General features: G+C 41.9%; 1 protein-coding gene across 12 annotated transcripts in view; it reads right to left on the bottom strand.

Moving 5' to 3' along the window:
* The window catches only part of LOC144601899 (inositol 1,4,5-trisphosphate-gated calcium channel ITPR1), a 446238-nt gene that overhangs the window by 259670 nt on the left and 164322 nt on the right, over positions 1-22246 (bottom strand). For 7 of the 12 annotated variants that reach the window (XM_078414430.1, XM_078414435.1, XM_078414436.1 and 4 more), the window contains exons 12-22: positions 19569-19723; positions 15153-15252; positions 14594-14754; positions 13043-13184; positions 11115-11273; positions 9155-9327; positions 7863-7982; positions 4492-4683; positions 2976-3227; positions 1798-1963; positions 5-158 (exon numbers count right to left, since the gene is read on the bottom strand). In XM_078414430.1, the coding sequence (XP_078270556.1) occupies positions 5-158; positions 1798-1963; positions 2976-3227; positions 4492-4683; positions 7863-7982; positions 9155-9327; positions 11115-11273; positions 13043-13184; positions 14594-14754; positions 15153-15252; positions 19569-19723 (1774 nt within the window). The remainder of the gene's footprint in view (positions 1-4; positions 159-1797; positions 1964-2975; positions 3228-4491; positions 4684-7862; positions 7983-9154; positions 9328-11114; positions 11274-13042; positions 13185-14593; positions 14755-15152; positions 15253-19568; positions 19724-22246) is intronic. The other 5 variants (XM_078414434.1, XM_078414440.1, XM_078414442.1 and 2 more) reach the window with 2 other exon arrangements.

The raw sequence follows: 22246 nt of genomic DNA, 5'->3' as shown, positions 1-22246 counted from the left end.
TTACCTCTGTTATCATCCCCCTTACCCATCTTGCTGATTGGAAAGACAGTGGCCAAGTGGACACAGTCCAATATGGCCAGCAAGATTTTAGTTAATCTCAGGAGGTCACTAAAACTGTAGAAGCCGAAGTAGATAAGATTTCGAGCCAAATTCACAACCTGTGGAGAGGAAACAATCAGGTAATTTTTGTTCAAGTGCAAGCGCCAACATCAAGAAATTGTATTAAACATTTTTGTTTTTTTCCATTTTGGTTCTTTACACAAGAGTGGACAATGAAAACAGGAATGAAGTCTTAAATGCGTTGTGTGGGAGGAAACTGGAGTACCCGGGGAAAAACCCACGTGGTCATGGGGAGAACGTACAAACTCTGTACAGGCAGCACCCGTAGTCAGGATCGAACCCAGGTCTTTGGTGTGGTAAGGCAGTAACTCTACCACTGCGCCACCGTGTCACCCCCTCATACAATTCCTTAGATAGGAGCAGTACTTTGTTACATGAAGGAATCAGAAAAGTTGGAATCTATTGATTATCAGTAAAATAACTTCCAGGAAGTATGAGTATTCCTGATGGTTCGTTGCTCCAGTGACCAGAGTTCACTTTTGAGCTCAGATGTTGTCTGGCTGGAGTTTACATGCCCTCATATGATCATGTGGATTTGCCCCTGGTGTTCCAATTTTCACCCACATCCCAAAGATGTGCTGGCAGTTGAATAATCTACTGCAAAATTCCCTTAGTGTAGTTGACAGAAAAAAAATCAAAAAGGGTTTGGTGGACATGCGAGAGAGAGAAAATAAGTTTGCAGGGATACAGGGAAAGCATGAATGGGAATAACGGAATTCTCTCGCTATGAACTGGCATAGACCAGCGGCTGAATGGCCAAATCATCAAAGGCAAGTCAAGAAATGTAGCAGTTGAAAGAACAAACTTAATGGAGCAAGAGGATGAGAACCAAGGAACAGATAAATCTAAAGAGACACAGAGTTGTAGAGGGTCACTGTGAAAAGAGATTAAGTAGAAATAGGCAATGCTTTCATGCTGGTCTTTATGAGTAACCAGGCTTCAGATCATGAGATAAGAGCTGGATTGGTCGACAGAGTTTAAGGAGGCACTGAGTGGAACCATTAAACATGGCTTCAGTTTCTTCTGCAGTGAACTGGGAAAAATTGTGAAGTCAGCCAGACAGTAGACAGGCAAAAATGTCTGAAGAAGGGTCCCCGACTCAAAAGGTCACCTATCCACATCCTTCAGAGATGCTGCCTGACCCACTGAATAATTCCAGCACTTTGTGTTATGTAAAAGATTCCAGCATCTGCAGTTCCTTGTGTCTACATCCTAAAAAACAAAACTTGTACTTCTGTTATAAATGGTTTAAACTATTTAGTTTAGTTAGAGATACAGCGCAGAAACAGGCCCGTGGGCCCTCCGAGTTCGCACCGACCAGTGATCCCCGCATATTAACACTACCCAACACACACTAGGGACAATATAACATTTATAACTAAGCCAATTAACCTATAAACCTGTACATCTGTGGAGTGTGGGAGGAAATCGAAGATATCGGAGAAAACCCACGGAGGTCATGGGGAGAACGTACAAACTCCGGACAGACAAGCACCCATAGTCAGGATCGAACCCTGGTCTCTGGTGCTGTAAAACAGTAGCTCTACCACTATGCCACCGTGCCGCCAACACGAGCCGCATTTCATAACGTGTTATTTCAGAGGTGCTTCCTCATCATGTTACAGCCCATCTTTATAGTTGCTGCAGAAGGAAGTCAGAGGCATAGGGAGTATTTACCTCAAATGTCAGCTTGTTCTTCTCCTTGTCTGAGAAAGGAAACCTCTGGCAGACGACGTCTCTCAAATACTCCTCCACAAATGCCATGGTATTAGCAAAACGCTCTTTTATTTCATCTTTGGAAGTTCCACTGGAGTCATAACTAATTAAATAAAACAAACTGGACCTAAATTCCAGAAAATGTACACATGAAACAAATATGCTAATTTTGTAGACTACTCAGTCTGTCATCCTACTAACCCCCCACCTCCACATCAAATAGTTGGTTAAGCACTGAAAGTAACAATTTGTTATTCCAAAGTATAGAAGACTGAACAGAACAACACAAGAGCCAGCCCTTCAGCCCACAATGTCTGGGCCAACCATGATACTAAATTAATCAGCACATCTGCCAGCATATGGACTATATCCCTCCAATCCCTGCCCATTCATGTGTTTTGTCTAAATGCCTCTCAAACGTTGCTATCATTTCTGCTTCCTCCACTTCCCCAGACAGCAAGTTCCAGGAACTCAGTGCGTTAAAAAAAACTTGCCTCAAATCTCCTTTAAAAACTTCCCCCGTTTCACATTAACTTTACCCCTCTTTCTCTATGCCCTCTAGTGTTGGACCTTTGCACCCTAAGATAAAGACTCCATCCACCCTAGCTATGTCCCAGATTGTAACCATCTATCTATGTCTCTTACTGTTGTCTCTATGTTAAAAACTGTCATTTTAAATGTGGCTGCCTCACATCAAAGTTAGTACATAAACATTATTCACTATGGAACAGCTGGAATCGTGTTTATGTGCAAAGGACCCATTGTACACAGTGTAAACACCTGCTTGTGACTAGCCTTCATCTGCAATCCCATCCGAAGAACACTGCGAGGTTGCCTAAGCCACGACAGTCACATATATGTCTTAAGTGTTCATCTGCACATGTTGAAGCCCTGCTGCTATCACTAGTGAAGAGATCAAGAGTGACCAATATTTCCCACACTAAACCTGGGGCACACCATTACACCAGCCTAAACTACAGTGAAGAACCTGTCCTGTAACCTTCTAAATGGGTTAGCTGCTCACAAACAGAATGATACCAAGCCATTAGAGGAACTTTTAACTCATCTTCCGGACTATCAGTACCCAAAGCTTTGGTCCTACAAAGAAAAGGAAATAATCAATAAGCTAGAATACTCACTCATCGATTGCTATCTGGGAAGGTATTTCGGACCACAGGCGCGCATACTTCACTGGAGTCACCTGCTCTTGGGGATCTCTGTCCACGTGCATGTGCAACATCAGGCGACAGAAAGAGGCACGCAAATCATACGGCAAGTTCTCATCTGACATGCAGCGGAGAATCAAATCCACGTCCAGCTGCCCGGACACGGCATTAATGGCCAAATATTGACGGTCCAAGCACATCCGAGCGAAAAGGTTCAGCTGGTACCTAGAAAAAGAAATGTTAAGGTGAGAGCAAGAGATCGTACGTGAACATCAGGCTTTTAGATAAGCAGAGAGATGGTTTAAACATATTCAAGCAATGTCAAAAGTAACAAACATAGAACATTATATTCCACCTTCCGATTAATTTTATATTGGAAAACAATAAATCTTGACCCTTATAATAAGCATTTTAAGGAACCCTCTTGTAGTCAGTGTTGTGAAAATGGAAATACAGTAGGCAATCCATAAACAGAATCCAACACACACCAATGGCCACACATGCGCTCTTTCTAAAGATTCCATTTATCTAGCCTGGGCGAGGACAAAGGAACAGCCATTTATAACCAAGGAGAAATTTCATTATGCAGAGGACTGTAAATTTTTGGAATTCTCTATCTCATAGGATTTGAGATTCAACACTTTTAAGACCTGAATTTGTGGATAATGAGGGAATCTAGGACGCATGGATCAAGCAGGGAATTGGATGAAGCACAGGTTCAACAATACTTGAACACCCAGTTCATTGGATAGCAGAACTGGATCAAGAGACTGCGTGTCCAACTCCAGTTTCTAATTCTTTTGTGATCCATTTACTTTGAATATTAATGGAGGACAAATAGTCGCCAAGACTCAAGTAAACTGCCTCTTCTTTAAATTGTGCAATGGCTTCTTGTGTGTCAGACTGCAAAGATTGATTCAGGTTGCTCAGCTTAATATTAACTCCACAGGTCAAAACTTCCAGCATTTGGAAACACTCAGCTGGACCAGTGGCCTACCTTCTGTGTTCATGGCAGTGAATTAGAAATGAATCCACCAAGCTCCGAAATGTGTGTGTCTTAGAACTGAGCTGGTACTGGTTTGTGCAAGGCTTCAAACCTTCCTACGCAATTTAACTGAATTCCAACACAGGCCATTTGGCCCATCAGATCAATGCCTGGCACCAGCAGGTAAATTCTAATCCCCCGCTTCTATTTTCCTATATCCCTATAACTTATTGTTCTCACATGCCCACCAACTTGCATTCCATTCTTTTTTAACTTAGGGATAATTTACCACAGCCATTGTTACCAACTAGTCCACTTTTTGAGTGCATGAGTAGACCAGATCACCTGGCAGAAGCCAATGCTGCAACAGGGAGAATGTACACAAAAGGGAGCAAGGTCAGAATTGAAGTCAGGTCCCTGGATGCCGAGAGGCAGGCAGCACTAACTACTTCCCCACCCTGCCATCCAGTGATATGTTATTGTGTGCTGTGCAGGGCGATGTACCTGTAATAACTAAGAACTTCCTGGTCCTCTTTTTGGCCCTCTTTGGCATCTTGAGCTAATTCACGGATGCTTTTGCTCCGTAGCTCTTTGCCGCTGTCATTCCAAAAAAGCCACACTTCTTCATCCTCGCCAACTTCAAGACGGCTCTCGCCACCATTCTCCACCTCAAACTCCACTCTGGAGAGAACCAGCCTGCAGCGGAGAAACAGTGGAAGCTCAACTCATTGAATAAAGGTTAACAGCAATAAACAGCCAACAACAGATTATTCCTTCAAAAAGAAATAAAGACACGGTTCCAGTAAAGTGTCTTTGTACTTTGAAGCAACATTCACAGTCAAATGAGGTTTTGAGTTTCTACACCGAACGCAATACTTATTTTATTATTTTTTGTTTGCAGGGAATATTAGGCGACCGACCATCTCTTCTGAAAATACACACAGAATCGCATAAAAAGCTCCTGATCTAAAGGATTTGAGTTAGTGCTGCAAATTATACACTCAAGATTGTACAAAACCTGGCAGCATGATCAATAGAATTTGGGAATTGATCTGGCCTTGCGTTTTAAGTGTGTGATTTAAGAGGAACTTCAGATAATATTTGTGCCATTCCTTAACGAATAGACAAGATAATCAATGCAATTTTCATAAACATTGCTGAATATGGGTGGCGCAGCAGTGCTGCCAGTCGAGCTGTGGATTCACATCTCCAGAAATCCTGACCTCTGGTGCTACCTGCACGTTCTCCCTGTGAGACCACCAGGTGGCGCCGACGATGGCTGCCTCGCCAATGATCTGTCTCGTCTTTTTTGTTCTTTGTTGGTTTTAGTTTGATGTAAAATATATGTTTCAATGTACTTTTAGTTTTGCATTATGTGAGGGGTGGTGGGGGTTGGGGAAACTATTTTAATCTCTTTCCTCAACGGAGATGCAACTTTTTTCTGTGTCATATCGCCGTCCACGCTGCGGCCTAACATCTTGGAGCTGGCGGCCTCTTGCTGGGGACCGACTTTGGGATCTCCAGCTGCAGGAGCCTGTGGATTGAACAATGTGGAGCTAACGATCCCTATGTCAGGGATTGACTTCGGGAGCTCCAACCGCGGGAGACTGCGGACTTTAACATCGTGGAGCTTACGGTCCCCTGGTTAGGGACCGTCTTCGGGAGCTCCAAGCCGCAGGAGCTTTGACTTCTCCAATCGCGGGGAAGCTTTGATCGCCCCGACGCAGGAGCTTCAATCGTCGGCTGCGGGACCATCGACTTCCCCGACCGCGGAAGAAAAAGGAAGAAAGAAGACTTTATTGCCTCCCATCACAGTGAGGAATATGGAGGAGCCGCTGTGGTGGATGTTTATGTCAAATTTTATGTAGTTGTATGTCTTGGTGGTTTTTTGGTATGACTGTATGGAAAATCAAATTCCTCGTATGTTGGAAAACATACTTGGCTAACAAATTACAATTATGATTGATTATGATTGCATGGGTTTCCTCCCACATCCCAGAGATGCAGCAAAGTTGCATAATCTGGGGAACTAATGGGAAAATTAGAAAATTAAGTGGGATTAGTGTAAAATGTAAATGTCGGCACTGACAGTGGGCTGAAGGGCCCACTTCCATGCTATTCCACAATGAATCTATGAACATATACTCAAAGGGGAAATGTCTCAATGGTGCCTGTTGCATTGTCAACCATGGCCTAAAAATGATGTAACATGGGAATGTTCCCCTGTGCACGTACACTGAAGTATAATGAAGCATTTAGCGTTGAACACTCACACATGAAAGTAGATGAGTGCACATGTCTAGTTAAACACCACCATTTCATCATTGAACTGTAGGGGGGGGGGGGGGGTGGGGGGGGCTAACTCAAGTCACCCTTTGGCAAAATCTCACTATCCCTATAAACTATCTGGGGTTAAGTCTAAGAGATCCAAAGTGAACCCAGTTTGTAAAAGCAGAGTTGACAGACCAACTCAGAGTTGTAAAAGCAGAGTTGTTGGACCAAGTTAGCCTGGTTCATAACTCATTTTCAGCTTTACAAGCAACTGCATGGAAATAAAATGGCCATTGCTCACACTTGGGGCCTTCTGCCAATGATCACGCCGTACCCAGCGCCATCCAAAAATCTTCAATCTTGAGCTACAAAAATTACGAGTAACATGTTGGCAACATAAGTGTCTGGATGGCCTCAGGAAGAGTGTGACTGAACCACATCTCCAGTGTTCAACGGCATCATCATGAGAAATCCCTCGGGTTACAGTCACTAATAACTAGAAACTGAACTGGGCCAGTCACCTCAACACAGTGGGCAATCTGTGCCAAGTAGTTATACTGTTCACAAACTAAAGCCTTCCCACTACCGTGTATAAAATCATGAGAGGAATAAATCGGGTAGATGCACAGAGTCTTTTACCCAGAGTAGGGACATTGAGAACCAGAGGACGTAGGTTTAAGGTGAGGGGGGAAAAATTTAATAGGAACCTGAAGGGTGACTTTTTCCACACAGAGGGTGGTGGGTGTAACGAGCTGCCGGACGAGGTAGTTGAGGCAGGGACTATTGCAATGTTTAAGAAACATTTGGACAGGTACATAAATAGGACAGGTTTAGAGGGATATGGGCCAAATGCTGGAAGGTGGAACTGGTGTAGATGGGACATGTTGGTCAGTGTGGGCAACTTAGGCCGAAGGATCTGTTTCTACACTGTATGGCACCATGACCTACAAAAGCACCATTTAGTATGGCAAATCACTATCTGGATTGTGGTAGCCACAGCTGTACTATCATATCATATCATATCATATATATACAGCCGGAAACAGGCCTTTTCGGCCCTCCAAGTCCGTGCCGCCCAGCGATCCCCGCACATTAACACTATCCTACACCCACTAGGGACAATTTTTACATTTACCCAGCCAATTAACCTACATACCTGTACATCTTTGGATACTAACCAGGATACAATCAGACAGGTTTATCAACACTTTATTCAGTAACCTAAACATTCAGCCACTCATCAGCATCACTATTGCTGCAACATGTGCAATCTACAGGACTCACTGCCCCAAGACTTCTATTGCCCCAAGCCATCACTTCATGAATGCCGAGTCAGCCTATTGAACAAGATTGTGAAAGCACTTCAGCGCCCGGATAGCAGGGGTTCAGGAAAACACCTCACCACCACTTCCACAAGGTCAACCAGGGATGAGCAGCAATAAATGCTTGTCTTCTTAAGAATTACTTACCAAAACAGAATAAAATCATATTCAGTCATCCTCCAAACCAGTAAAGTGCACATGCAATAAAACTTTATCCAAGTTCAATAATAACAACCAAATTACATGAGCAGAATACTCCTCTTTTGCCTGCATGTTACATACTTTGTCTCAATCAGAATGTCACCATTAGCTGGGTTCAACACAGCTTTGCAGATGAGTTCTTGGGTAACTGGAATGGCTGTGTTGTTGGAGACACACAAGTCAGAGAGGTAATCAAGAAACCTAGAAAAGAAAAACAGTTCAAATCAGATTTCAATGAAAATCAAATTATTAGAAAATAGATGTTATTATTTAAATAAATTGACGTTTGTCCAATACTTAACCCATAATAATAACCATAAGCTGAATATTTGCAGTACTTGCTTGGGACAAGAAAAGGGAGTTGACTCACAGGAAGGTAGAAGTTACATGAGAAGGAAGGTAAAGGCACCTGGAGAAGTGAAATGAGTATTTGATAGAAGTCAGGGAAAGAGGCAAATTGAAGACAATTGGTAGGGTGGAATCAGGTGGTTGCAGAGAAAGAGAAGACATTACTTTCTTAGTTCAGAAAAAAATTGAGGTTAAACAGAGAGAAAATGCATGTGACAAAAATAAAGTTAGGAAAATAGTTTGTTCAGTTGAGACGAGGAAGTTTACAAGAATGATCCCAGGAATGAGTAGGTTAACCTATGATGAGCGTTTGTTGGCATTGGGCCTGTAGTGGATAGTGAAAGGCTTGGATAGAGTGGATGTGGAGAGGATGTTTCCACTAGTGGGAGTGTCTAGGGCTAGAGGTCATTGCCTCAGAATTAAAGGACTTTCATTTAGGAAGTTGAAGAGAAATTTCTTTAATCAGAGGGTGGTGAATCTGTGGAATTCTTTGCCACAGGCTGTAGAGATCAAGTCAGTGGATATTTTTAAGGCACAGATAGATTTTTGATTAGTCCAGGTGTCAGAGGTTATAGGGAGAAGGCAGGAGAATGGGGTTAGGAGGGAGAGATAGATCAGCCATGATTGAATGGCAGAGTAGACTTGCTGGGCCAAATGCTCTAATTCTACTCCTATCCCTCATGACCTTATGAGACACAGTTGAATCAGTTTTGAGAGATCAATGTTGCAGATGTATGACCTGCACTCTTATCTAACCATATTATACACGGAAAAAAAGCTGGAGAGACATCCCTCATCATGGGTTGCAGACCTGGGCCATAACACATGGGGACAGAACTCAAGCTTCCCCATATATGAGCTCTAGGGTTAAACAGATTATAATCTGCACATCTTCCTTATAATTGTCAGAATTTCCGACAAAACCGAGTATTTATTTTCTTTCAATTACTTTGCTAGTACTTTAGCTTTTAACACAATGACAAAGTTCTATTAGTTTCATTTCCTCCACCCCATAATTAACTCACCTCGGTTCACAGTTCTTCCTGACCAGGCTGACAAAGGTTTCGATTTCAGCTGCCGTGATGTGCTTCTCTAAGAGTTTGCGGTTGTTATGCAGTAGGGCTGTTATTGTGTCTTCAGCCAGGACATCGTATCCAATCTGCTTCTGCATGAAGCCAAACTGTTTTGCTATGTATTCCTGGACAAGAGAGCACATGAGTAGGTACTGCTTTGTGGAACATGGAACACTTGAACAAGGTGTCTGAAAAGCTGCCTCTACATTTACTTGAACATTGGGGTGGAGCAATCAAGTTCTATGCACCCACTAAAACCCTTGACCTGTTGTATGGACATTGGGGGAGGAGACATCTTAAAAAACGAGGCTGGTTATATTTATAGATAATTTTTAAGCTTATCTCTTTTCTGCCCATTATGCCTCCTGGCATGTAGGGCAACAACGAAGGTTCTCCACTCCTGTCTGTTCTGGGCTAGTTTCTGGACACTACCCCAGGTCAATTCCATAGTTTTAATTTCCTCCTCCACAGTTCGACGCCATGTGGTTTTGGGTCTCCCTCTTTTCCTTTTCCCTTCTGGTGTCCAGTGCAGGGCTATTCTTGGGATGCTGTCTGGTTCTCTTCTCAGTATATGGCCAATCCAGTTCCAGCGCTTTCTCATGATGATGGTATCCATACACTCTTGCTGGCATTGAGCAAGGAGATCTTGGTTGGATGTGGTGTTTGGCCAAAATATTCTAAGGATTCTTCCCAGGTTCTTAGTATGGAAGACTGACAGCTGGTTGATGTCACTGGCTGTCATTCTCCAGCATTCCGAGCCGTATAAGAGGGTGGAGAGGACACAGCTCCCGTATATCTTCAGCTTGGTCTTGGTGCTGTATTGATGGGACCTCTATACATTGTTTAGCATTCTGAAAACATTCCTAGCCTTGCTTAGCCGGTTCTTAATGTCATTTTGTGCTCCGCCATCGTATCTGACTTTATGGGAAGGGTGTTTCCATTGACTTGGATTGGTAAGGGGTTTTGAATGTTTAGTGTCATTAATTCTGGTTTAACCTTCAAGCCAATTTGTTGTGCAAAGTCACTAAGACGGGATGTTTTTTTATTGCATGTGTGTTTGTGAGTGTGGGAGACCAGAGCTATGTCATCAGCAAAATCAAGATCTTCCAATGTTGAGAAGAGGGTCCATCGTATGCCTCTTGCTTGATCTTCGGTTGTCTGACGCATCACCCAGTCAATAGCAATATTGAAGAGTAGCGCTGACATCACACACCCTTGTCGAACTCCTGTCTTCACCTGGAATGTGTGGTTACTATTCCCTACTCTGCAAGAGAAGTTGGCGTAGAAGCTCTTAATTACTTTGACTATGTGCTGTGGCTTTCACCATTGACATTCATCCTAGCGTCTGTCGATAGCCCTGGAAGTCCGTCACGCCCAGTAGTGTTGATTCCTTCAGTTGTTGTTTCCGTAACATATTCATTTTACGAGGCGGGGTTGTTAGCCCTGTGCTCAACCCACAACCTGGAGGACCAGTGGATCGCTCTTCGTCTCGTCTCTACCCTTCGACCTGTCCAGCATGGGAAACCCTAACAAGAGACGAATCTCCCGCTGGCATAGCTCTGGGGGTCACTGAGACACCCAAGCCCCCAGACCACGACAAGGTTGCAATCCAACGTGGAGCTGTCTTTGGTGGAAAGCAGCATCTGCAGTTCCTTCCTACACACAGTGTTGAGTGTCTTCTACATCAAAGCACCCAAGTGTAAAGATGTCCTACAAATATTGTCAAGTCAGTGAGATACTCATTAAACTCTGTTCTTATAATCCATGATGATGGAACACAAAATATATCACAAAGGTAGAATGCGACTGATCAGCCACTGGGGTGCTGACTAATACAAATGAGTGATGCTTTAAACAAGTACATCTGCTAAGAGTTGACTGGACAACACGAGTCAGTATTTTGGGCTTGTACCTGGTTTTTGCGGTAGTCTTGCTGGGAGTGTCTCAATACTCGGTAACACAGTCTGCAGATGTGGCGGAATGGAGCATGTCTCTGGTCTCCCAGCTCCTCCAGCCTTAGCATGGGGCCATCGCCACTGTCCGTGAACGGGGCCTGAAGCAGCTTAAAGATCTGTGGAGTCAGGGCAGCAAGATACCAACAGTGATCACCAGCCTGCAAATTGTCCACCGTAACCACACATTACCTATGCTTACTGAAAAATCAATGAAATACTGCTTTCGAATCGAAACAGGATCCAGATACTAATATAAAATAACTGCAAATGGTCAAAATCTGCACCACCGAAAATGCTGGATGTCAAGGTAGCATCCGTGAGAAGAGAAACGGTCACTATTTCAGCACAAGGCCTCTTTAGTTCAGAAGAAGGATTTCAGACCAGAATCATAGACTGTTTCTCTTTCCACAAATGCTGTCTGATCTGCTGCATTTTCCCAACATTTTCGGTTTCATTCCAGGTAATTGTGGGATCCATGAGCAGAAGCAGATTGCTACCCAATTCCAGGCCCCTTTTGCTGTCACATGGAGCTTCAAATCAGCAGCAAAGCCACATTTAACACACCCGACAGAGGCATGAATGGAAGAATACATTGGCATACTGGAATAACGAGAGGAAGATCATGTGGTACATGAATAGCATGGATTAGTAGGGTTGAATGGCCTGTAAATCCTGTGTAATTCATGGTCGGCCTGCTGGTGCTGTATCAAGCGGAGAGGCTGCGGATCTGCTGTGGCAAATCCTTGTGCAGCAAGTTCCTGATCTTTGTCACGATTACAGGGTAATTGGTCTGGGTATTAACCGTAGGAGTTGGGATGTCATGTTACAGCTGTACAAGACATTGGTGAAACCACTTTTGGAGTTTTGTAGTTGTCCTGCTAATGAAAGAATGTCATTATGTTGGAAAGGGCGCAGAACAGAATTACCAAGATATTATCAAGGATTGTGAATTTGAGTTATGAGAATAGATTGCTTCGGCTGGGATCTTTTTTCCTGGAGTACTGGGAGCTGAGGGGTGACCTGGTAGTGGTACACAAATCCATGAGAAGAATAGATAGGGTGAATGGTCAGTCTTTTTCACCCAGGGCAGAATAGTCGAGAGCTAGAGGGACATAGGCATACTCTCCCGACCCATGTCAAAGATACCTCACATGACCTTCGTCTCTTTAATGACTTCTGCTTTCCGAGCCCCCACTCCCACATCTTTACTATGGACATACAGTCACTCTACACCTCCATTCCCACCAGGAAGGCCTTAAAGCCCTCAGTTTCTTCCTCGACCGCAGACCCATCCAATTTCCTTCTACTAACACTGTACTCCGCCTTCGGTTTAATGCGAGTATGATTTCAAAGTAGACGATGCTGCCCCTTTGGGGTGGCATGGTAGCGCAGCAGTAGTTACTGCCTCACAGCGCCAGAGGCCAGGGTTTGATCATGACTACGGGTGTTGTCTGTAGAGAGTTTGTACGTTCTCCCTGTAACCGCGTGGGTTTTCCTTCGGGTATTCCAGTTTCCTCCCACACTCCAAAGCCATATAGGTTTGTAGGTTAATTAGCTTCGGTAAAGATTGTAAATTGTCTTTAGTGTGTAGGATAGTGCTAGTGTGTGGGGATGGCTGGTCGATGCAGACTCAGAGGGCCGGCAGGCCTGTTTCCGTACTGTATCTCTAAACTAAACTAAACTATATTGAATGAGCTGCCAGAGAAAGCTGTGGCGGCAAGTACAGTGACAGCGATTAAAAGACATTTAGACCGATACATGGATAGGAAGGGTTTGGAAGAATATGGGCCAAATGTAGACGAAAGGGACTAGTTAATTTATAAAACCTGGTCAGAACCGACGAATTAAGCCAAAGGACTATTTCCAAGCTTTATGACTCTCGCACCTGTTTTAGAATATTTTGCTCCCTCATGAGTTTCTGTCGCTCTCGGTTTGGTTTATTGATCACCACCTCTAGCACGTCTTGGCCAGAATTTGGAACGTCCGCAACAAAGAACATCAAATCTTCCAGAAGCTTTGTAACAAAACTGTTGAAAATAAACAGAACAAAATAAACGGCTAGGCAGCATAATCCCAGGATTAGCAAACATTAAATTACTTCTAATACATCAATGATTCTGTTCAATGATTCCATGATACTTTATTGTATAATTGAATCATTGAACTACTTCCAATACTGTGGTTAATGTTAACACAATTTTTTTTAATGTTAACACACAATTTTTTCAAATTCTTTCAACTTCTTCCATCTGACATTATTTTGGAACTCATTTTCTACACATTAGTTTTTAAGTTTAATTGGAACAAAAAAAATCTAGGTGCCAGAAACCTGAAATTAGAACAGAAACCCTGAAAGCACTGCAGATTAGGCAGTGTCCACAGGGACAAAAAACAAGCCAGGTCTCTTTCAATGAAGGGAGAAGATTGTTGTGGGGAGGGGTCTTCAATCTGACCAGTTGACTTTGGTGCGTTCCTTTCTAATGCTGCCCAACCTGCAGTCACTTCCAGCATTTTCTGCCCTTGCCTTCATGTTTGATAATTTGGCAACTTTGCATAAAAACAAATCCTTGAAACTCAAAAGATCTGGATGAGGAATCCAGAGATCCAACTTCAAAATCCCACCACCACATCTGTGGAATTCAAATTAAGTCGATAATGTACAATTAGTTGCAATGGCTACAAAACTACCAGATTGTCCCAAAGACCATTTTGAGTGAGTGTACGTTTCGGGTCGAGACCCTTCTTCAGACTGAAGAAGGGTCAGTCTGAAGAAGGGTCTCGACCCGAAACATCACCCATTCCTTCTCTCCTGAGATGCTGCCTGACCTGCTGAGTTACTCTAGCATTTTGTGAATAAATACCTTCAATTTGTACCAGCATCTGTAGTTATTTTCTTATACCACAACCCGAGAGCAGTGCTGAACTATTATCTTCGTCTTTGGTGACCCTCCAACTATCCTTGATCGGAATTTGCTTGCTTTACCCTGCACTAAATGTAATTCCCTTATCATGTATCTCTACACTGTAAATGGCTCGATTGTAATCAATGTATTGCCTTTCTGCTGACAGGATAGCATGCAACAAAAGCTTTTCACTGCGCCTTGGTACACGTGACAATAAACTAATCTCCCATAAAGTCACCTTCAACTGTAACTTTACGATAGAGTTTATAACCACAAGAGTGTTTAAAATATATTCAGTCTGGTCAGTCAGGAAATACCATGCAGTATTCGTTTGCAGTTAATGCAAGTTAGGAATACTTAAGGAGTTTTAAATTATGTTGCAGAGAGTCATCTTTACAAAAATGTAACTTCATGAAAGTGGGGGAAAAAATATAGACATGATTTAAAATGAAAGATGGGAGAGAATTTACACATTTTTCAATGAAAACCTGGGTGGTCAATAGCTGGTTGTGTGCTACAGGGCTGTCACCTACCGTCTTTCATTCTGCGTAATCGTACCCTTCTCCAGTTTGCCAGCTATCGAGGCCAACACTTTACTGGCATCATTGGCAAAGTCCAAGTCTCTCACTTCAGCTGGAGAAACAGGCACTATAGCAAATGCCTCTTTGTCTTCTTTAGTTGGAGATGTGCCGATCTGAAATGGAAGCAGAAGAGGCAACTCTGTCAGTTAGCTTAGTGTAATAAAATAACTGCAGATGCTGGTACAAATCGAAGGTATTTATTTCACAAAATGCTGGAGTAACTCAGCAGGTCAGGCAGCATCTCAGGAGAGAAGGAATAGGTGACCTTTCGGGTCGAGACCCTTCTTCAGACTGATGTCAGGGGGGCGGGACAAAGGAAGGATATAGTTGGAGACAGGAAGATAGAGGGAGAACTGGGAAGAGGGAGGGGAAGAGAGGGACAGAGGAACAATCTAAAGTTGGAGAAGTCAATGTTCATACCGCTGGGCTGCAAGCTGCCCAAGCGGAATATGAGGTGCTGTCAGTTAACTCACAATTTAAGACTTAACATTTACGTTTTATTAAAACTTACCTTTAGCATAACTGGTCTCTCCTCATCTTTGTCGATGGGAATATTGGTGCTGTGAACCCACGTGTTTGTGCAGAGATGCCGGAGTCTAACGTATGAATTCCTAAAAAATAATGTTCAAATCATACGTCATTTGTCATTGATTTTGACTACTTGTCACTACTTGAAACATTTATGTTAATGTTGGGAAATGTTCCGAGGCGCAAGATTATGGTGTTATTAAGCAGAATTTGACACCTTGTCATTCAAGTCCAAATAAAAAGGTTTTGAAGAATATCTTGAAAAGGAGTGTAGGAGGGTGTAAAAAAGTTTAATGATGAAATTTCAGAGTTGAAATCTAACCACCAATTGGAATAAAGAAACTAGAGATACACAAGAGGCCAAAATTCAAGGTGAATCACAGTGTTAGAATAAAACTTCTCAGAAGGATACCAATAGGTTAGCTGACTATGATTTATTTCCCATTGTCACACTGCGTGCGTGTGTGTGAAGTTCACTACATGGATTTTTGTTCCGAATTGAGTGTGAACTCTTGGCATGAGAATACGGTATCGTCAAAGAACACAGATCACTATTATTATGAATTTTAATCAATGTTCACATTTTGTCCCTATTTTCAACCACAATATCATAAGATGGTGTACAGCACATTCCAGCACCGCAGGCAAAATATTATCAGTTGCCATATTTAACTCTTTGTTTTCCCTATATTAAGTGCAGCTATGTTTAAATTAGAAAAACACCAAATAACTTATTCATATGTGGCCAGGCATCAATTTCAACCTTTACACATAATTTATAGTCTCCTTTCAAATTCAAATTTTACATGTATTGGATCAGTAGCCACATATTAAGGTATTTTGTTAGACATTGTGGTTGTGTGTTATTGCTGATTGTCCACTAAAACCGAGGAAGGTATTATCATTGTATGTAGTTAAAACAAAGAACAGCAGATGATGATTAATGTACAAAAGCACCCATAGTGCCGGAATAACTCAATGGGTGGAGCAGCATCTCTGGAGAACATGGACAGGCGACGATGGGACCCTTCTTCTGCTGTCTTAGTTACTTAAGCAGACAGCTGAGTTACTCCAGGAGCCCGAGTCATTTCACAAACTAGATGCTGCGCCTAGGGTCTGCACCAGTGAGTTCTTCCCCATCAGCTACCCTACCATCTGGCTGACGAAAATGCCCTTTCTTATTAACTGTCCTTTCTAACACAAAGAATGCCTCATTGTACAATTTGCAAGGGCACTGCCAGTCCATGTTTTAGCTTTTAGTTTTAGAGATACAGCGCGAAAACAGGCTCTTCGGCCCACCAAGACTGCGACGGTTAGCGATTCCCGTACACTAACACTATCCTACACACTAGGGACAATTTACAATTTTTACTGTATCCTATTATCCCACAAAGCAAAATAACCCTGAGTGAATCTTGCTGTCAATTCCCTAGAAAGTTAGTTAGTATGCTGTCCAGTCAACTAACCATGAAGCTACAATAAATCCAAAACAGTCTAATTGCATTCTGATAAATAAAAAATGAATAGCCAAAATCACCGAGCAATGAACCTCAAAATGCACATTTACATAAGCACATCTACATTAATATTTTATTTCTTTATTAATAAATGATTAAATATGTGCAAGTGTATTTTTGATTATTGATGCTTTAAATTAATGTTCAATAACAGATGTTTGGTCAAGCAAAATTAATATTTATGTCTTCAGTGAGTGCATTCAAGGTGATTTCTGTTAACGTAAGAGTGAATGCTTAAATGGAGTCACAAACACGATTCTACAATTTCTACTGAACGACTGAGGCAAACTTGGATACCAGGATCAAAGGCTATACACTAGAAAATCTAATTCTCCATATGACTAACCTACTAAACTGCAAATGGGCCTCAAATGTTTTATTGTGTTTCCTGAAAATTATACTGGCTAAGAGACTTTTACAAACTACACCTTTTAACAGCATGTTAAAATTGATCTTGGACAGTGGTTGGATTTTACCTTACCTCCTGAGCATTTCAGATATGGAGAGCCCTTTGACTGAAAAATTATCGAAAGCTCCTCTTAAATCTCTCCCCTCTCATCTTAAGACTATGCCCTCTAGTTTTAGAATCCTGAACCCGTGAAAAAGAGTAAGCATTCACGTTATCCATGTCCTCCATGATCTTGTACACATCAATAAAGTTATCCCTCAGCCTCGTACTCTTTTAAAAAGAAAGTCTTGGGCTCTCTCTATAACTCCAGCCCGCCCTCATTGGCCGTCACTCTGGCGGGTCCCGCTCCCGGCGGCAATCGTGGGGCCCCCCTCCCTCATTGGCCGTCACTCGGGCGGGTCCCATTGTGATGTCATATGCTGAACATGGCAAGCATCGGTTTAATAAGGTCACATTTAAACTTTAAAATCTCTCTAACTTAAAAAATATAAGACCAATTTGAATGAAACTTGGATTAAGGTTTCCCCAGGACAAAGGTGAGTAAGGCAGTGCTAAAATTGCCATGCTGTGGTGTACCTTTATTTTGTGTACCGTTTTTTTGTGGATGAAAAGCGCACAAACAACCGCACAAAGAAACAACTACGGAACAAACAAGATAAGAACTTTAGTAATATACTAGACCAAGTGGACCCATTGGGCCCAAACCTCTCCTGCATTGGTGCAGCGCCCTCTCCTCCCCATCCCCTCTCCACCCCCTCCCTCCTCCCCCTCCCTCCCACTTCATCCCCCTCAACCCCCCTTATCCTCGCTCCTCCCTCCCCCTCCCTAGGAGATAGATTTAAACTTTAAAATGTGAATAACTTTAAAAATATAACACCGATTTCAATGAAACTTCTTCCATTAGCACGAAAGGGACGACGGTGAGTAAAGTGGGCCAAAATTGTTACGCTATCGTGTACCGTTTTGGTTGTAGTTCAGGAACAAACAAACTAGAGTTTTAGTATATAGAGATATAGAAGATAAATAGATAGATATAGGTGAGTAGCGGCGTCAATTTGGTCATGTGTTAAATGTGTGAATTAAAAGCAGACTAACCGTTGTTATATTTATTGGGGTTTTTTATAGTTTATATTTTGTGTTTAAGCTTTCCATTGAAATACTTAATAATGAATAGAACTTAAAATCATGAAATAAAAATCTAGTTTGCTCACCTATTTTAACGATGTCTCATTCTGTTGTCGCACCCCCCATTGAATAACGTTGTGAATGCTATTTATAGTGCTATAACGGTGGTTTTTGCACGTCGCAATTTTTTAAATATTCAAACAATGCGATTATAATGACCCTGGCGTGAGCTACGGGCCTCGTGGTGGGTTAGGTGCTGACATTTTGTAAGGGAGCTTCGAAATCAGTAAGTGTACCATATGTCTTTTATGTCTTATAATTTTTTTTAAATTCTCTTTTTTTCCCCCAATTTTGAAAGTATTAAATTTTGATCTACGGGTTTGAATCCAATTCCACAGCTTTCAGCCTGTAGACTGACCCTTCACCACAGTTCACGATCTACTGCATTGTCAGGAGGCGGCACCTTTGGGATAGGATCTTAAAAGAAAGTCCTATCTTCTTGCTCAGGTATACAACAGTGTGATTTAAGATATCCTGTTTGATATTTATTCAGTTGGACAGCTGGAATGGTACTCAGAAAACCGAGCTGTGTGCAAACTGTCTGTAATTTCCCCAACATTACAAGAGTGAGCAGTTCAGGGACAGTTCAGAAACAGGGACAGTTTCTTCCCAGCTGTTATCAGGCAACTGAATCACCCAACCACAACCAGAGAGCCGTCCTGAACTAATCCCTACCTCATTGGTGACCCTCGGACTGTCCTCGATCAAACTTTCTGGTTTTACCTTGCACTAAACGTTATTCCCTTATCATGTATCTATACACAGTAAATGGCTCCATTTTAATCATGTATTGTCGTTCCGCTGACTGGATAGCACGCAACAAAATCTTTTCAGTGTACCTCGGTACACGTGACAATAAACTAAACTGTAACTGTAGCTGACCACTCTTTCACAAGATCCATTAGCTCTAAAATACTGAGCCATCCAGAGGTTAAAAAGGGCAGGAGGAAAACGCATGTCTACCTTTCATTAGATCAGTGCACAAATTGTCTACCAAATTAGCAGCAAAAGGTTATTATCATCTTCTTTTAACAAATTTTTCAAGATCAAGTGTCTTTTTCTATTATGAATCTCATCAAATTGTATTTATAACTCCAACACTGCAGATTATGAGGACAATATGTCAGCAAAATATTTCACCAGATGTATGTAAACATTGCTCTATTCACCAAAAGATAAATTAAAAAAATTATAATATGGCAAAAAATATGCAGCCATTCCTTGATTACGTCATCTGTAAAACTCTGTATATAAACTTGCTCTCCAGCAAGTCACAAACCAGCCATACCTCGGAACAAGCGAGTCTCCTCTTTGGAGGGTGGTTGTGTCGAGTTCAAAGATGGAGGAGATGTGATTGCCCTCGGGTACAGACACCAGCATGTACATCACCTTCTCCTGGAAACTGCCTATTCTGTTCCTCAAGGCTTCCAGCTCAGAGTCCATCTGGTGAAGACATTGCACACAAGGGTTTTGCGATAATATGGTAAAGAACTGTAATGAGTATATCTTAGCAATTTAAATCACAAAAAATATTTACAATGCCTGCTCACCTGTTATCTTCAGCAGGTCTCTCAAAATCTATTAGCTCACAGTTAGTATTGGTCCACATTAAGACCTTGCAACATTTAGCTTTTAAACTTTGAGCCGTTAAGTCATACAGCACAGAAACAACCCCTTCAGCACAACTTGTCCATGCCCACCAAGATACTCCATCTAAGATAGTTTTATTGTCCACAGATGGCTCGTATCCCTCTAAACTTTTCCTATCCATATATCTGTCCAAATGTCTTTTAAACGTTCTTATTGTACTCGCCTGAACAACTTCATCGGACAGCCAGTTCGATTTAATGTCAAAGAATAAAATCATAAAAGGGGAGAATGTAAAAAGGAAACAAAACATTTCGGAGAGTGGTCATGGGGATTGGTTGTGAAGAAAACCCAAGCACGTGAATGAGGCTGTTGAAGGTGCTGATTCATGTCTGCTGTTGATTCATGTCTGCTCCTCGGGCATTCTGATAATAGAGGAATGCTGGAGTGCCTTTGTGAAATCTGCTATGGGTTAATTAGTGCAAACAAACAACAGAGAAAAAAACTGTATAAAAGGTCACATGAATCTCTGTTTGGGGAACATTCCAGACCAAAGATAATAGCGCGGAGTAAGATAGACCACTCCTGCGAGATCGCCTATACTGAAGTGCAGTACGCAACGGAGCTGAATGTCCGCCATTTTAGGAAGCAAAACCCGCCATTCTTTATGCCTCTCGAAGTGTAATCAGTGTTGTGGGGGAACAGTATGTATGATGATACTATTAAAATGCAGAATATATCTCGTCTATCAATTCACAGATTTTTGTTATTTTCCCCTGCTTAATCTCTGATTTTATTCTTTCTTACTGCCCATTTCCCTCCCATCCTGTTTTATGCATTACCAGCATTGATTAGTAAAGCCGAGTCAACAACATATTTGAACTAAATGTCATCATATCAACTGGAGAGCAGGCAATAAAATGGAAGTTGAATACCCAAAAGGAATGAGAACTGACAAAATGCTTCTTACATTCTGAGTCTTATTTACAAATCTATCTATCAATCTGGATAGTGGGATACGGTTATTTATAAATCAATCTGCAATTTGTATCATTTGGTTATGGGGGGATTGGAGAATGGTGCTGTGGAGCAAATCGGAAAATAGAGATAAAAAGTTCTCAAGAGGCAGCAGGGAGAAGGCTACATTACCTACTGGAGAATGGTAGTTATAAGATTTGAAGCAAATAGGTTCTCCGGCTAATTTTATGCTGAAAGTGTACAGTGGCTGTCCTGTGCCCAGTCACGTATTATTGCTATGAGGAATCTCCCCTTGCATTTGTTTTGTAGCGTTATGAATTAATGGAGGAATTTCCATCTTCTTTTTCAGGAGAATGGCCTTCTCTGCAACTACATGTACTCCATCGTTCAAGGATGGAGTTCTGCAGGATGTGATCTCTGCAGATTTTTACCCTCCTCCTCCCAATTAGGATCAGATATCTTTCTCTTGTTCACATTCTCTCTCCAATCCTTTAAAAAATTGTTCTCCTCATTTCACCCCAAGCACTTCTGACAAATCTTACTCGAGAGGAATATTGTTTCTGGCAAACTTATCAGTAAGTGCTCAGACTACCAGTAGCAACGGTGGTCTGAAGTCAATATTTCTGAAGGCAGTTTACCATTTGCCCAGAGTAAGCATTAAATGTTCATCCATCTGGAAGATCTGTCTCACAGTAAAGCCATGAGTTCCAAGATCAATGCAGTCTGTGTATTACAGTTGTCAAATACCAACTTATTTCAATTAAACATGTTTTCCAATTTAGTACAGAGCAATTACTTCAACCTTCATGTGGACAGTCATATGACAGGCATTTATTTCATTGAGATCTAGCATGAGATCCATTTGATATGCATCATGGCAACAGGCAAACTGTATCCATCTGACATTCCATTTTATCCAATTTTTGCAAACCTCCCTTAAACAATATAAAAAATAATGTATTGCTATTTTCTACTTGAACTTTCAACAATTGTTCTGAAGCAACTTCCACTAGATGAATGCAATACCTTATCAAGCTAAGTGGAATGGCCTTCTTTAGCCAAGTGGAAGCCAACCAGGCTTATCAATGCTCAGCTTGTTCATTGATGCAGGATCGGTTTATATAATACCAAGGATATTTGTATTTAGTCAAATGACTTGTTTAAGTATTCATCAAGTGAAACTTGCCAGAACAAGTCTAATGATTGTTTCCACCTTGGGACACTAGGTCATGGCCCACAATTATCCTGATAAACCACACATGATCTAACTGAGGCACATGAACAAGAATGGAATTAAGCCAAAGAGCTGATTAAATGCTCGGGCAAAGGTTGTTCATAAGGAAAAGCATTTGAAAAGAAAGGGGAGAATGTTGGGGGGAAATTGAAGAGTCGTTGGACATT

The sequence above is a fragment of the Rhinoraja longicauda genome, chromosome 17, assembly GCF_053455715.1.
Source record: "Rhinoraja longicauda isolate Sanriku21f chromosome 17, sRhiLon1.1, whole genome shotgun sequence".
NCBI classification, from domain to species: Eukaryota; Metazoa; Chordata; class Chondrichthyes; order Rajiformes; family Arhynchobatidae; genus Rhinoraja; species Rhinoraja longicauda.
The sequence above is the reverse complement of the archived record's forward strand: the minus strand, read 5'-3'. Positions and strand labels throughout refer to the sequence as shown.